The sequence below is a fragment of the Heliangelus exortis genome, chromosome 2 (assembly GCF_036169615.1).
Source record: "Heliangelus exortis chromosome 2, bHelExo1.hap1, whole genome shotgun sequence".
Lineage (NCBI taxonomy): Eukaryota > Metazoa > Chordata > Aves > Apodiformes > Trochilidae > Heliangelus > Heliangelus exortis.
In genome coordinates, this window is record NC_092423.1 from 80,696,454 (window position 1) to 80,712,845 (window position 16,392).

The 16,392-nt window shown below is 38.2% G+C and overlaps 1 protein-coding gene across 5 annotated transcripts in view; it reads right to left on the minus strand.

Annotated features, from left to right (window-relative positions):
* The window catches only part of TENT4A (terminal nucleotidyltransferase 4A), a 57,216-nt gene that overhangs the window by 9,134 nt on the left and 31,690 nt on the right, over positions 1-16,392 (minus strand). For 2 of the 5 annotated variants that reach the window (XM_071736710.1, XM_071736709.1), the window contains exons 9-10: positions 16,131-16,231; positions 15,695-15,867 (exon numbers count right to left, since the gene is read on the minus strand). In XM_071736710.1, the coding sequence (XP_071592811.1) occupies positions 15,695-15,867; positions 16,131-16,231 (274 nt within the window). Of the gene's footprint in view, positions 1-4,441; positions 4,601-5,049; positions 5,107-15,694; positions 15,868-16,130; positions 16,232-16,392 lie in introns of those variants that run through there. The other 3 variants (XM_071736712.1, XM_071736708.1, XM_071736711.1) reach the window with 3 other exon arrangements.

The following is a 16,392-nucleotide window of genomic DNA, read 5'->3' on the forward strand; positions in this document are numbered from 1 at the left end:
ACATTTAACTGTTTGCATTCACTGAAAAGAAACATTTTTGACTCAAGCCCCTGACCAATGTTGGGTTTGCTTGCAATGTTGCCAATTTTTGAGTCATCTATTCCAGAGATACTAGAACTATCAACACTACCAGTGAGACAGACCAACACCATTAACAATTGTTCTGGACATGAGAAAAATCCAAAGTGAAGTATTTTAGCCAGTAAAGTGCCTGTAAAGCAATATAAAAAAGCAGTTCATAAATTTAAGTGTCTAGCTTTATATGGCCCAACACAAGAGAGTCTGAAAACAAGCTACTTCAGTAAGTTCTTTTAAGAGTTATTTAGACTGTGGTATTTCACTGCTGACAGTAGAATTCCATTTCCTAGCTGCTTCCTGTGCTTCACAACTGATCAAGTGAATGGTGCTATGAAATTTTCAATCAACATCATCATGACCAGAGACCATTCACCTGAAGGATCTTCAGTGGATGCTTTCTTAGACACACTGAAAACCAGAGCAGCAGGAGGACTGGTGTTTAGTTGTTTTACACACCTTTGAATAAAAAAACAACATTCTTCAGGGAGAAAAAAAATGCAGCTTTAATAGTAAGAGCTCTTCTCACCTAATAAATATGAAGTTAATTCTGTCTTCTATTGGCACTCAGTGACCAGCAATCCAAGGAAGGACAAGTTGAATTTATTTCATCCCAAAATAACATGGATAAGTAGTCCTTTCTTCTCCATGGGAAGTCACTAAGCAACTTCCACCCCTCTGTTCACCTGGACATGAATGCCAGTATCTGTTTCTCTGCTTCTTCCAGTCGGCAGCAGAGCCCCAGAAGCTGTTCTGCCCTCCCAAGTGAAATTTCAAATTGCTTGTCAGCAAAGTAGAAGAATTATTACCATGGACAAACGATGATGATGATCAAAAAAAGCATGCAGATTTGTACCAGGAGTTTAATTAGTCCCTGAACTACCTGGAAGCTCTCCAATTAATTATACAGTATGTAAACAGAACTAGTAATTGCATCAAAGCTGTTTCAAAAAAGAAAGTATCTAATGGCAAATTTGCCTAGAAGGCCTCAAGTTGTTCAAAATACAGTTTGTGCTCTTGACTTTGGCACCTCCTGCTTTTGAGGGTAGGACAGCTTCCAAGCTGAAATGAGGCAGAGAAAGTTGTCAGGGAAAAGGCTGAAGACACCATGCAGACAAATTAATCCCTTTCAATCCTTTTCTTTTTAACAAAAAGCCACTTTTTTACAAAACAATACTTGCTGTTAAGAAGAAGGATTGCACTTGTTCAAGGAGTCCCCTGAGCTAGTAAAATGTGCCCATTAGAAATTATAAACTAGCATGGTGTCCAAGTTACTTGAACTGAGAAAGCCATTAGCTTAATTTATTTCAGTCATGCTCCCAGAAAATGCAAATGGAAAGGAGACATATGAATTATTTCATTTCCCATTTCTGACTTGGCCATAATCTCTACCAAAATAAAGAACATTTCCTTTTCATAATAAATAAGCTTTTGGTAAATTCCATGCAGAAAAACCATTATGCCATTTCTAAACTGCACATAACAAGAAATTCCTCTGATTTAACATGAATCAAGCAAAAGCCACAGAAAAATTCCTAATTTTAAGTGTAGCAGTATTGTACAAACTACTGAAAAAGAGTTAACAAGCACTGGAAAGGGCAGCCAAGTAACAGAAAGCCAGAAAAAGCGCTACAAAGCAGTTGTTTTCCAGGTTTCAAAATTCCAACAGACATCCAAAATTCATGCAGCACATTGCCTCTTCACAACTGTGGCAAAAACTCCAGATGCCAACTTTTGTACTAACAACTACCTGTCTCAAAACTGTGATTTCTTGTGTGTAATTTTGATGAAGTTAAGCTCAAGAGTACAGAAAAACAGCGCTAAGGAAAAGAATAAACTGGAGTAAGTTTGTATTCTATATGAATTTTAACTTAGAATAGCTCTTAAGTTTTATTTTAAACAAACTTCAATAGTTTCAGACTGTATACTAGCATGTCAGTTGCAGTCACTAAAAAAAGGTAGCTGGGAAGAGCATGTGATATCAGCTTTGTAAGATGGTGCCCCTTCCATGTTAACCTACTTGCAAGGAAACAGTAGAACACCTGCAGCATGCAAAGGGAAAGTAGCCTGGTCTAAACGAAAAAGTGGGTGGAAAATGTTACAGTGAAGTGCCTAAACAAGCACTACTGTAGTGACTATGAAGAATTTGAGCCTCAAGCTATAAAACACCCCAACACAATGCTGACATTACTTCACATTGAAAACTCTGTCCAGATGAAATTTCTTCATTATTCATCTAAAAGTGTCAATGGTTAAAGCACTATATGTTGTGGGGGTTTTTTTTTAATTCTGTAGTAAATAGCAGTTACCATCTCTAGATATATAGATTGAATGTAAATAATCCCTTACAGGTCAGGCTCTAAGAACTTTTGATCAGTAGCAAAAAGCTGGAGGTCAGCCACTAGTTGTATATCCCAAGAGCTAAGACCAGGGCCAATACTAGTTCACATCTTTGTTAATGACCTGGATGGTGGGTGTGAGTGTCCCTCATTAGAGGCTGCAGATATACAAAATTTGAAGGAGTGGCTGATAAACAAAATGGCCAAGCTGCCATAAAGAGGGACCTTGTCAGGCTGGGAAATGAACTAACAGGAATCTCAGAAAGTTTGCAAAAGGGAAAGGCTAAACTCTGTCCTTGGGAAAGAATAATCCCACATGCCAATAAACACTGGGCACTGACCAGCTGGAAAGTAGCTTGGCATAAAACAATAAGGGATTTCCAGTGGGCAAGTTGAACACGAGCCAGCAAAGAACCTTTGCATCAAGCAGGTCCAACAGCACCTTGTGCTACATTAGAAAGAGAATCTCTAACGGGAAGATCATAATTTCCCCTGTAATCAGGAGTGGTGAAGACACACATGGAGTGCCAGGGCCAGGTTTGGGCCCTCCAGTAACAGACACATACATAAAAAACTGAGTTCAATGAAGGTCCACAAAAATAAATAAGGGACCAAAACATTTGACATACAAGGAAGGGATGGCAGAGCTTGAAATGTTTAATCTCAAGAAGAGAGAGCTTGGTAAAGATCTTATTGATGGTTCTAACTAATGAGAGGGTAAAGAAGATGGAACCAGACTCTTCTCATTGGTCTCCAGTAAAAGGACAAGGAGCAATGAATGCAAGCTGAAATACAGAAAGCACCTTTTAAATCTAGGGGGAAATTGTTTTATTGGAAGTTGCTCAGAGTGGCTGGGGAGTTTTTATCCTTGAAGTTACCTCAAACCCGACTGAATAAGGCTTTCAGTAACCTGCTGTAGTAACCCTGTTTTGGGCAAGAGAGTTTGACTGGATGACTTTCAAAGGCCTCCTCAAACCTCAGCTATTCTGTGACTGCAAAATACTTGAACAATTTCAGAGCAGAAACTGAAGCAATGAATGCATCTTGTGTCAAGCTCAAAATGTCAAGCAAGTGCTGAATCAAATTTAAAAAAGACAAGGTCTTTAGATCAAAAGTATCTTGGCCCTAGATTCTCAATATCTATGCTAGCAAGACTGAGAGAAGAAGGAAAATATTGTAAGAACCTGACCAAAATGAGGTTTCAAAGAAACCAGCTCATTACTTTGTTATCATAGGCAACATACAACACAACCTGCATTAAAGCCCATGTAAGGCAGATGTTTTGAATAATAGTTTTAATAATGAAGATCAAGGATTTATTTTCCTACAGACAGAGGCACTGAGGATGTAAGAAAACCAGCATTTTTCCACTCCTTGTACTATAATGGATGCATTAGCTAAAATACTTAGCCCTAGTTCACTAACAGTTTCCCTGTTTCTCAGCACATTTAAGCACACAATATTTTGGTAAGAACTGTGGCACACATCATGATTTACTTCCTGTTCTTTAAAATGTACTACAGAAAGTGACAAGTGTAGTCAGCTCTGTTCTAATAAGTCAAGACAACTAAGCAAGCACAGACAGGTCAGTATTATTTCTTCAGATACAAAAAAACAGCTTGCAGATACACCACCTACATGAAGTTCCTGTTTTTAAGAACAGGGAGTTTAACAGCCTTAAGATTTGCAAAAATCCCACTGGTTAGGCACCAGGAGTTTCAAATAACAAGGAGTTAGACGTGTGACACCCTCCCTTCAACTCACTGCTAAATGTCAGTGTGCTGTGGAAGGGCTCTTATATTCAGATCTGGATGCACATCAAACAGTGAACCCTTTCCCACCCATTCTTCTCCCCACGCTTCTGACATGGCAGGTAAGTACTTTGATGATCACATGAAGTTTGGCACATGCTACATGAAGGTTATTTTCAGAGGTTTCTAGACTGAGAGAGCACAGCGCAAATGATCTATGCTTCTGATTTGATCAATTTCTCATGGAAAAAGTGGCTCCATTTAGCTGGCTCATACCTGATTACTGGTGGCCATTATCAAGGTTGTCGTAGGCGCAGATTGGGGTTTACCACTTGGCATGGGCAATGTGGGTGGTAAACTGGACATAAGCTGAGTCGGTGCTTGCAGACTGAACTGGTAAACACTAGGAGCTGTGCAAGGTGGTGTATCAGAATCCTTTTGGCAGAGAAAAAGGGGAAAAGAAAAGCAACTTTACAGAAAGTACAGTATACACAGGCTATGCATGTGAAAATGCACCCAAATATTAACTCGTTTGAGCACTGCAATTTTTTTTTTCTAGTGGTAAAAAAATTAACTACAAGCCAGTACTATGTTTATTTTACACAGCTAGCAAATGTGTAATTGAACCTGCATCAAGGAGGCAATGCCAACAGGGCTATGACAATCACAGAGCAGTTCCATCCAGCAGAACCTAAAGCTGTACTTGCATCTCTAGCAAATTCAAATTAAAAGATGGGAACTAAAATTAAATAATAAAAAAAACAACCAAACAAGAACAGTGATACTGTTAGAGATACATGGTCTAAAATTTTAGGTGTCATGAAAGAACCAATCCTCTCAACAGTGCTCTGGATTATACTTATCTGTATGGCAAAGTTACTCACTGTAATTGTTACAGTCTTCTCCCATTCTACCCAGCAACAGCAAAGTTAGGGCTCCACCTACCAAGAAACAAGGAGACGGTCTGCCAGTCAAGACCAGTACATGCACACCAATCACCCATTTCACTGCTGGTTAAGAGCTCTATTCCCCTGGCTTTCCATTGGAAAGCTAAGAGAGTTCTCCAGGGGAAGCAGGACAGATGTAAGATTACAGAGAGAGGAAAAATACAAAAAACAAAAAAAAACCCCACAACAAAAACCACCAACAAAAAACAAACAGTAATGGAACTCATACTACGGATTACTATTCCCCTATCCAGCCTGACCAACAGTGAGTACAGGTGCATCAAAAGTAGAACACTGTGTGCCTGGAGCACTTCAGATGTAAGCAAGCAGGCAAGAACAGACACAGAGGTTTAAAGGAATTATTGGTCTGAAAACACCCAACTGACTGCCTCAATTTATAAATGACCGATTATTTTCTAAGTTGAGAAAATTGAGAAGCAAGCTACAACCTTTTAAAACAATTTACAACATGGATCTTGTGAAACTTATTTTTCAGCCATAATAAAATGGCAACAGGTAAGCAGCTTTTCCTACATTTTACTGCTGCTCTTTACCTTGCCCTTAATTCCAAAACATTCTGAACTTGAAAATAATGGGAAAAAAAACTATTCTTTGTTGCAAATCACTGGTGCTTTTTTCCATTCCCATCCATCTGGCTTTAAGTATTGCAAGAGATAGATCTTGGCCAATTAGTAGTTTAGGAGTTACCCAATTAAAAGACATCATTGGCTCAGACTATCAAGGATTTTTACTGTTTAAGTAATTTCTGAAATGTTCTCTTGCTCTTTCTTTAAAGACTAACTGCCTGGAAGAAAAACACTTAACCCAAGTAAACTTTAAATAGACCACCAGTACTATTACTTGCTCTCAAATGGCTTTGCTTCAGAATCTTTGCTTAGAGAATAGGCTGTCTAGGAAACTATTTTCAAGAACAGAAACAAGGAAATATTTTAAAGCTTTTCTTGGGGAAAGGAGAAGGTCATTCAGAATAGACAATTGTGAATACTGAGCAGCCCAAGCAATGAATTACTAGATAGCAAAACTTGCATCCCAGCTGAAATGCATAACCACAGCAGAAATAGCCCCCAGGAAAATTATCTGCTATTCAAAAAATCACTTTATTGTTCCACATAAAAGTTGTGCTTACTGAAAAATAAGTTCTAGAAAGAAAGGATCCTTTCTCCTACTACGTCAGCTAGTGGTAAAATTCACAGAATGCCTTTGTGAAGTAGTTTCAGATACTTGCATCATGAATTCACTACTGACAGACCACACTGGTTACTGCAGAAGCTTACATCTTATGATACCAGATGTTTACCATTTAATAAATACATTCACAGTAGATAACTACATGCTGTAGCTGCAATCAAAAAAACCTAAGTTGCATGCATGTGCATGCCCAGGTGAGATGGCATTTTCCTCCTTTGCCCAACTCCATGCAACATGTGCCATTGGTTAATGTCAGAGACAAAGCTGATACATTCTTAACTAAGTAGGTGGCAGTCAGGTACAGGGGTAAGAACTTGGACTTCTAAGCTTAAGTTTCTTTAGACACTGGTCTAAGGAAATTGGTCGTGGAATTTTTAAAAAGCTTATGAAAAGAGGGAAAATAAAGTGGGGATAGTCATGTTTGTGCAGAGAACTTTTAAACATACAAGTAACCATGAGCAGGCAGATGGAGGGAAAATGGAATGTTACTGTCTACCCGATGGTTGCATTCTGTGATGCAACCTTCACAAATCTGATGAAAGAGTAGAATCTCAAAGAATCTCCCCTTTCTCTTCCACTTAGATACAACTAGACTCCTTGAAGATTCACATATCTACCCCAAATGGGACATTTCCCATTTATAAGATTTCTAAAGATTTTTTTGTTGCTTTGTGCAACAAAAAGTTAACTCCAATATGTAAGCAGTAGCAGATGGAAGGGAAAAGGGAGTCAGATGGTTTAACCGACACTAGATAATTTTCAGCACAAAGCAGCTTGTGCTGCTTTATTTTAATTTTGTAACAGGTATGTTCTTCCACCTCAAGTCTATTTGTTACACATATCATATGAATAAATTATCTCTCTTTTAAGTCAATCTGGGATTGCTGGATGCAGATGATATACCGACTTCTTAGAAGCACCAAAATCCTTTCTTCCTCAAACTGAAAGGTTAACCTCAGTGATCAGAAAATTGAGCCCAAAGTGAACAAAACTAATTTTCCAGAAGTACAGCCTACACTGAGGGATTAAGTCTTACTTGGTCTCCTAGACAGGAGTCTTATGTGTAACGTGCAAGTCTGAAGCATTATAGAAGCTCAGAAGAATGATGAATAAGTAAATATATACAGGTAATGCTACTCTGACACTTTAGATCCATGTCTGGAAGACAAAAGTTCTGTCCCTTACTAGGGTTAGGGCTGAGGTCACATCATAAAAATAATGAATTAAAATAAAGGGGTAAGATCTCTCAATTGATTCTAGCAAGTAATCCAGGGATAAAGCTAAAATGACTGTACTAAGAGCCAAGATGATCTCAGATGATCCTGATTCTTCAACACAGATACTATGAATGTCAACCATAAAGTCCCTCATTCTACATGAAAAACATCTTCTAACAAGACGGTTTTGGCAACAAGGAGAGCCTGCCAGATACAGGTTTATCCTCCTGAGAAGTTTCCATTTTAAAACATACTGTTTAAACTAGTTTCAACTTCCAGAGTGAGGACTGATCACTTGGAAAGAAGATTTGTAATATTCACAGCCTTGATTGCTGAGGAGTCTTCAGTTTACTTTAATGTTGGAAAGATAAAGTATTGAAGAGACCTAGAAACTCATGATGATTCCTGATGATTCTCTCAGCTAACTGCAAATTTTGCTTGAGAAATGGGATCCCCCAGCCTTCTCCCTAGACACAAACAGTGAATTCACTGCAGTCATATGAAAGAGGAAGAGCTAAAGCAATCTTACACTCCAAACTTTTCTTCCTGACATGAGGAAAAAAATCCCCAACTGTTCTGAATAGTGCATTTGTCATTATAAAAAGTCCCAGGACCTCATCAACATGACTATATTTACCCACCAGAAGCTCCTTACTAACTAGGCCTGCCCATAAGAGCTTATTTCAATTCCACTATTAACTCCAGGCTTAAGATACAAAAGTAAATATACTGATACATTCATCCATCAAGACAATAGTTCAGCTTCCATTCATTTCAGTCAACTATAAGCTTCCTTCCCATGATCCTAAATGCATGAAAATGTGGTGCCTTCTGCTGTTTCATGATGTAGTCAGTTGAGACGTTTCAACTGACTAACAATAGCTACTCTATTAGAGCTTTCAATTTCCAAGACAGTTATGGTGGGTTTTTTTGAAGTGGAGTGGCCTAAGATGATTAATTCACCATCACTCTCTTACAAAGTCTTGGCCCAGTGGTAAAAGAGTCCAACTACTTCAGAAGCAGTATTCAGAAAAGCAAACTTAAACAATAGAATGCAAGTTTACAGATTTACACCCCATTCTGCACCTCCCAATAACAAAATACAGGGGTCTTGGCAAAAGATTCTTATTGTTTTCATCCTCCAAATTTATCTAATTAAACATACTTTGTTCTCTTTCCCACAATATTCAGGAGCTGGAAGCTGTGAGAGTACACAAGACAACTTCAGTAAAAATTGAGTTCCATCTTTGAAAGCAAAGAACTGAAAATAATGAGGAAATCGATGTTTATAATTAACACTTCACACTCCATAGATTTTTTTCATGTCCCTTCTTATAATTAAAATGATTTATCAGTTAACTGCTTACTCCTTTTGCCTCTTTTCCCATTCTGGCCATCTCCATTATACCTGCATTAACATTTGACATTGAGACAATTGACAGAGGTGAATCCTAGGAACAGTAATCTCCTTTTAACTACCTCCTCCACCTGAATCTGCTCACTGCGTGACTAGGTGGACACCAGTGCAGAAAAGCAGGAGCAGCTAATGAACAGAAACATCCCTGGCAAAAACATAGCTACTGGATTGGCTAAGTAAAAGTGTCAAACCTTCAAACATAAACCAACAGCAGAAAACTTGGGGCATTCATAGTTTGGGGCCATATACAAGAGCAGAGCTTCCAATGCATGCTCCCACTTGAATGGCTTCAGCCCCAGTGTACTTAACTCTCCTCAATAAAGCAATGTATTTCCAGGATGATCTCATGGATTACATCCCCCCATCTCATTTCTTCTGCATCAGCTTGTGCCATTTCCCATTTTGGTAGATGGAGCCATAACTTCAACTATGGTGTAAATAAAGACTTGAAATAAACAAAATATCTAGTTGTATAGGAGGTTAAAGGGTAGAGAATTTTCATCAATACAGTTGCACCATTTCCATTTGCCAGCCTATAAACAATACAGAACAGCCTCAGGTAAGACAATTTGCTGATTTTTGTAGCTTCAGGTCTATTGTGTTATAAAAGAAAAATATCCTGATCCTTGTGCTTACAGGAGGGGAAAGGTGGAAGAAGAAATATAGCAAACATAAGCAAACTGAAAAGTCCTCCAAAAGCATTAGTGTTCATTTTACAGAAAGATAACAAGTAATCTAATTAGTATCTATCAAGATAAAATAAAAGCACAGTACCCCTTTAACTTCACCTCATTATAGCCTAGCAGGCCTGACTGTGGGCTGGGAATATTTGCTCTGTACTCTCTAATGCCTAGAATAACTTATTATTAAACAGAGTTCAAAATGGTGCCTCCTGCAGCTTTGCAGAAATTTATTCTTACTTCAAGTGGATATAGATAAAAGACTGCTCAAGGAACTAAGAACTGAAGGAGAGCATGAGACTATAAAACAGCACATGGTCCACGACATAGGATAACAAAAAAAATATGGGATTACATGGTGAAAGAGGAAAAAAATTGTTCCACTCTGGTCTACAGAAACTGTCGGTAATCTGCACAGAAAAATAGGGGGGGGGGGGGGGAAAAGTTTCAAAGGATCTGGGGCCTAAACTCTTACATGCCCAGCATCCCTGGTAACATCAGGCTGCCTGTATTTGCACACTCAGGACTGTCCACTGCTTTATTTGGAGACAATCTGGTTGCAAGTCAGCAACTTACACTTTCTTTAGAGACTAAAGATTAATGAACCTACTTTTGAGAGCACTTGCCTCTATTTGTTCAGGAAGGGGAAAATAAGATAGAATCTGCATTCTTCTAGCAAAAGACAATCAACTATCGCATATTTGAATTGTTACTTTGGTTAGGACATGAGAACATTTAGGCATATAGAAAGGAGGAAGAAAATCTGTGTAGCTCTTGTCCTCAGACTGAAAATTTTGATGGGCCCCCCTCTCCTAACAGACACCATTTCAAATGGAACTCTACAAATTAATCATAGTTTTTAACAAGACTACAAGAGATACTTCAGAATAGTTACTGTAGTAGGTGTCCCTCTACTGTAGAGAAGCACATGCCTTAAACCTGCATGAATTTTCCTTTAAAAAAGCAACATTTATCAGGACAAGATACATCATACACTCTATCACCTCTAATCTGTGAGCTGGGAAGCACAACAGTCTCTGTTATTAAGCTGAAATTTGCAGTCTTTGACTAACAGAAAGGAAGGGTAGATAGACTACTTCATTAAGCGTGCTGAGGTTAATTACTAAGCCACAATTATTGCAGAGCAAGTAAACAGTTCCAAATTGGCATGGATCTTGCACATATGCGGCAGAATAATACAAACAATGAGTCCTATAGTTGTACCCTACTCCTGCAATGTATACAGCTGATCAAAGTACTGACTATTTAATACCCGAAGATAGTTAAAAAGACATTCTACAAAACACTTCAGATATCACTCAGCATAACCCCATAGCTGATGGGGGCAGAAGGGTGGGCAGACCAAGCACATTTGACAGAATGTTGTTATAAAGTTGAGCAGCAAGGGCTACAGCTAAGATTGTAAGAACAGTCTGAAAGAACACATTGTATATACTAAAAAGTTAAACAGAGGCAAGGATTCCGTTCTCCCCCAGGCTAGACTACACAGGAATTTTGTTCACTGAAACTTCAAACACTTTCACATGACAACATGGTCTTGAGAAGATAGAACTCTTAACAAAATAATTTTGTCATAGAAGCCCAAAGAACATTATCGCCAGAAACACTGAGATAAAGTGTATGAGATTTCTTAGATCCAAACTTCTAACAGACAGCTCTGAGATTCTGTGCTAGAGCGAATGAGATTATACATCCACCAGGTAACAACAAAAGAGCTTTAAAACTTCCCTTAAAACCATTCTATTACTTATATGCAGTTATCACTGCATGATAAAATGCTGTGCTTTTTTAGTGGTAACAGAACCAAAACTGCAGAGCATACTTGCCATGAGGAATTATATATTATTTTATATATATATTGCAGGTCCAGAATAAAAAAGTACCTAGGAAAAATGGTATTCTCAAGAATAATTGGGTCAGTGCTTGTGTTCTCAGATTGACATCTGCCAGAACAAGCAGAAAGCTGGAGGAGAACATAGCTTATTCCATCTGGTCTCAGATTCTCATATGAATCACTTAAGTCAATATGAAGGTTAAACTGAGATTTCCTAATGCCCGAAGTTTATTTTCTGTTGTGGAACTTTTGCTCCTGCAGACAAAAACCTCACATTTCTTCACAGTTTCTTTATTGCAAAGCACCTTTCATTATTCACTTCAACATTTGCTGGATCATGTGAGAATGCACAGTATTTTGCAACTTACCAGTCTGAGTATGTGAAGAATACATACTACCCCCTTTGTCAGGAGTATATGGTATTTTAAAGACCTGCACAGCTGAACACTTCATTGACAAAAGACCTATAGATAAGATTGATAATTAAGAGAATCCAGAAAAAATATGTGCAAATAAGTTCTGACAATCAGATTCCTTGTATCCATAGGCGTATTTCCATGTGTTCTTCAGTTTGCTGCTGTTCTTGGCAGAACTGAGGTAGTAAGGCACAAACTTTAGTACTCAGTAATTTGCAAAGAACTACATTGGAGATGCCAGTGAGAGAGACAGAGTTCTGCATTTACATGTACAGTGCAGTAAAACAAACCCATGAACAGCACAGCTCTCACTCACAGTACCAGTGGTCCCAAAAGGCAGATTTCTCTTCTACACAGTCTCTGATCCAAAATCTACCCATCTTTACAAAAGCTTTTTGTGACTACAATTTCGCTGTTTGCTAGAACAATTACAAAGGCAGCACAACTATAATTTCATCAGACAGAGCAAGTATCGGGGATTTTGTAAATAGCATTACTGCCTTGGAAAATCCATAAAAGAACATACTTTATTTACAAATTGTGATTTAATCTAATTAGATCCAGTTCTTGGGTTGTGGGCTGTGTAGACAGCAGCCCAGAAGTGTGTTGCCCCACAAGCTAGTCCTGGACCTACAGAGATGAATTGGCTTCTGAATTTGAGGAAATTTACTTTGGAAAAGCATATAAATCAAAAACATACAGGGAAGGAGAAGGCTGCCCCTGATGGAGTCAGTTCTCTTGTTCCTCAGTGGTACACATGTTCTCATCTTCCAGAGACTACCACCAGTATGGTCTTCAAAGCAAGGAATGCAATTACAGGAATGGAAAGAACTCACAGCAGTAACTTTAAACTCTTAGATTTCCACCCTTCCATTTTTCCAAATATATACAAAACCTGGGAGGCTGACTTTTAAATGTTAGCTCTGATTTATGCCAATCTGGTCTCCAAAAATAACTGTCCTTTTTTATTGTTCTGACACCTGTTCTGCTGTGACTGGAACAAATCTATAACCATTGCTAACTGTGAAGTGTCCATTAGTCCAAAACACCAGAAGCTTTGTCCCTGTCTATTCATCTGCTGAACCACATTTACAGAATATAAGACAAAATCTGTAGTGCTGCCAGAACTTCAAGAAAGCAAATTTTTAAAAACTATACAGCACAATGTATTACAACCAACCAAACTTCCTGCTAACAGCCAACTATTAAATTACAGGGTTGAATAAAAATTCCAGGATGCGAATGAGTAACATTGCACTGCTTTGATAATGCTTGCATATTTTGCATATATTGCCCATATTGCTTCCAGGACATACTATGAATTGTAAAGTCACCAGACTCATGGCTGGAGTACAGTGAGGTGATGACTTTAGAACACAGCTACCTCTGAGCTAGAGTGGATGGCTGCAATATTTTACCTTGAGTTGACAAGTAGATGTGGTGCTTAGGGAAATGGTTTAGTGGTAGACTTGGCAGTGCTAGGTTACCAGTTGGACCTGATGATCTTAAAGGTCTTTTCCAACTAAAAAGATTCTATGATTCTGTGAAGTTCAGAGAGGGGCAATATGACCAAGTAAAGTCACAAGCCTACATCCTCTTCCTCACATAGGTAAATTGACTTCTATTATACTGGTAGGCAATAGAAAGGTCAAGATGCAGCTGATCATTATTACCACTGAAATTTTAGCAGTACACTGAAAAGTAAATGCACTCTCAAGTCTCTATAATTTGACAACTAGGATCTTGTAGTTGATACACAGCAGATGATATTCTGCAGTCAAGCAAAAGACATCATCAGAAACAGACCTTGCGCTTGAAGATAACATTGACATCACAGGGATGATTATTTTGCTAATAAAACCTTAATTATTGGGAAGAGACCAGAAATCTGTCAGTCTCGGATCCCCCCATCTCCTGCATTTTCCTTATAGTCTAACTTGTTTTCAGTCCTCAGTATCAGAGAAGTTTAGAAGATTCAGCTTTAAATGAATACAAAATCATTCTGGAAGAACAATCCTTACCCAAGTCAGAGCTAACACTCCAGGTAATGCTGCAGCCATGAGATGCACCATATATATTCATAACCCCCTTTTCTGAAGCTGGTACCAAAGTTCAGTGCATCACACCAGAAGTTTTGGCACAAATCAGCTGTCACACATGCTAGGTGTTCCTTTGCTGGAACTGTGCACAGTATTATGCCAGATCATGCAACAGAGCCTCTCTGACTGCAGAAGAGTAAGCTTCTCTTCCTGAATCAAATGCAGCTAAGGACTGATCACCCAGAATCTGCTCATGCTCACATATCCAAGTGCCAGTAGGATTAATTCAGTTATTTGTCAGAAATCTGCCATTCCATTCGAAATTAGGAGGCTGGCAGTCAACTAAGGGCATAACATCAGTAAATGACTGGGGCTTAAACTAGCATCTGCCACAAGCATATGGGCATAAGGCTCTTTATTTTGTTAAAAAGGGTTGCATTTCCATTTACTTTGTGGATGCCCAAATTGACTGCAGGTCTTCCTTGTTGAGAGCTTCCTTTTAACTTTTTGTTCATTTCTCTGACATCAAGCAATAAAGTTTGCTCTTCAACATCAGGAAAAAAGGTACTGCAGGGAGGTCATATCCACTCACCACCCATTACACCCATTGCACAATATTAAGTAAATATTTGCATTTTTCTCATAAACTTGTTACAGCAGTATCTTTCTCATGGACATACTCAAGCCAGGAGTATGGGTAATAGTATCACTGGCAAGCATCATGCTGTTCTTTTTCCAATAGCCAGCTGGTGCAGCTCAAGCATTTACCATATTTACTGGAGGTGGAGTGAAAAGACAATTCAACACAGAATTCAGTAGTGTAAAGGAATTACAGGAAGTAACTGAAACATGTGAAAAAGGCATTTGTTCCTCAGAAGTTTAGGTTTTTATTGAATTCATTTCCCAACTTTTAATTCCATATTTGACTAGCTATTGAAAGCAGTAAAGAAATGAGTACTTGAACCTCTCTTGGCATCATCTAGTTATTCAGTGTTGTAAACTATGTATTACACCTCGGTCCTGTCAATACCTCTACCTAGCTCAGGATTTTTCAGCAGATTTCTAATGAGCACATCATGCCATTCAATGTGATTTTGTGCTTTATAACCTGCACTGGCCAATTCTGTGTTGATTTAACTCCATACCAAAACAAAAACACCAGATAGAACCTTTCCAGGAACGTACCTGAAGGAGGCTACAGCCACCTCTTCCACAAAGTTACAATAAAGCTCAGCAGTTATTTTTAAATGGTACTTTCAAACCAGGAAGCTGACAGCAAGACTTTACATATGAGGGCCCCATTACCATTAAAACATGAATTAAATGCTTGGCTGAAATCAGTAAAGGATACTATTCACCTTCATAGCACCATATGATGTTTATACTCAATTTGGGGTGTGGGGAAAAAGGACCAAAATTTGACAAGGGAGAGTCTGCTTGATGGGGAGATTTACAAAAATATATTTCTACTCTGCTACTTAATTAGTTACTGTTAACTTGGGGTTTTATATTTTATTACATGTAGCTACTATTCCAAAGAGCACCAAAAATTTAGGATGGAATTAAAACCTATTTAATTTAATGAGAAGTATTTTATTTCAGTAATTTATCTGAGCAAGGGAAGCTATTAATTTGCTGTAGCAGTTTGGGGATAGCATCCGATTAATTGCTGTCGTGCCCGTTAAGGCTTTGAAGAGTATGACAAACTCTGCTTCTTATTAGCTTAAACCATTAAAAGAAAAAGCTTACAATGTCACTGCTGGAGAGTGAGGACACAGAAGAGGCAGATGAACCAGAGGATAACTGCTGCGTACTGCTCAATGACAAAGCCAAGCGTTGGTTGTAAGGCGGTTCAGAGTCTCTGTTCTGTTGCTGTTCCCCATTGCACGGAGCTATCGGGTCTCTTATTTTCAACCTGTTGTCTGTTAAGAGAAAACATAAGTATCATTTAACAGTACAGAATACAAACACATGGGCCTTGAAGTCTACAAAGAGCTGCAGTTTAACAAGCTAACTGAAAAACAAGCTCAGAGAAAACTAATCTTGGGGCAGAAAGTTACAAATTCCTGTTATTTTTTCCTATGTATCTGAAAGTGATGAAATTCAAGGCATGAGTATTTTGAATTATATCATATTCAACAAAAAAAAAATTTAATTTGGTTTCAAAGATTCCTGCTATACCTACCAAGTTCAGGTGATAAATTAATTTTGCTCCCCCACTTCTTTTTAATCCAGGCCCTGTAGTCAATCACTTCTTGGGTCACTTTGATGATTCTACCTAATGTACTAAAAAAATTTTTCAATTAAGTATTAAACAAAGATTGTTGGTTACATATTTGCAAGCATTTTGACAATCAATCAAATTATGCTAAAAGTCAGTTTAATATAACCCTAACCCAAAGAGAATCCTTTTGAACTTCTATTTCCTTACTGCACCATTTAAACCA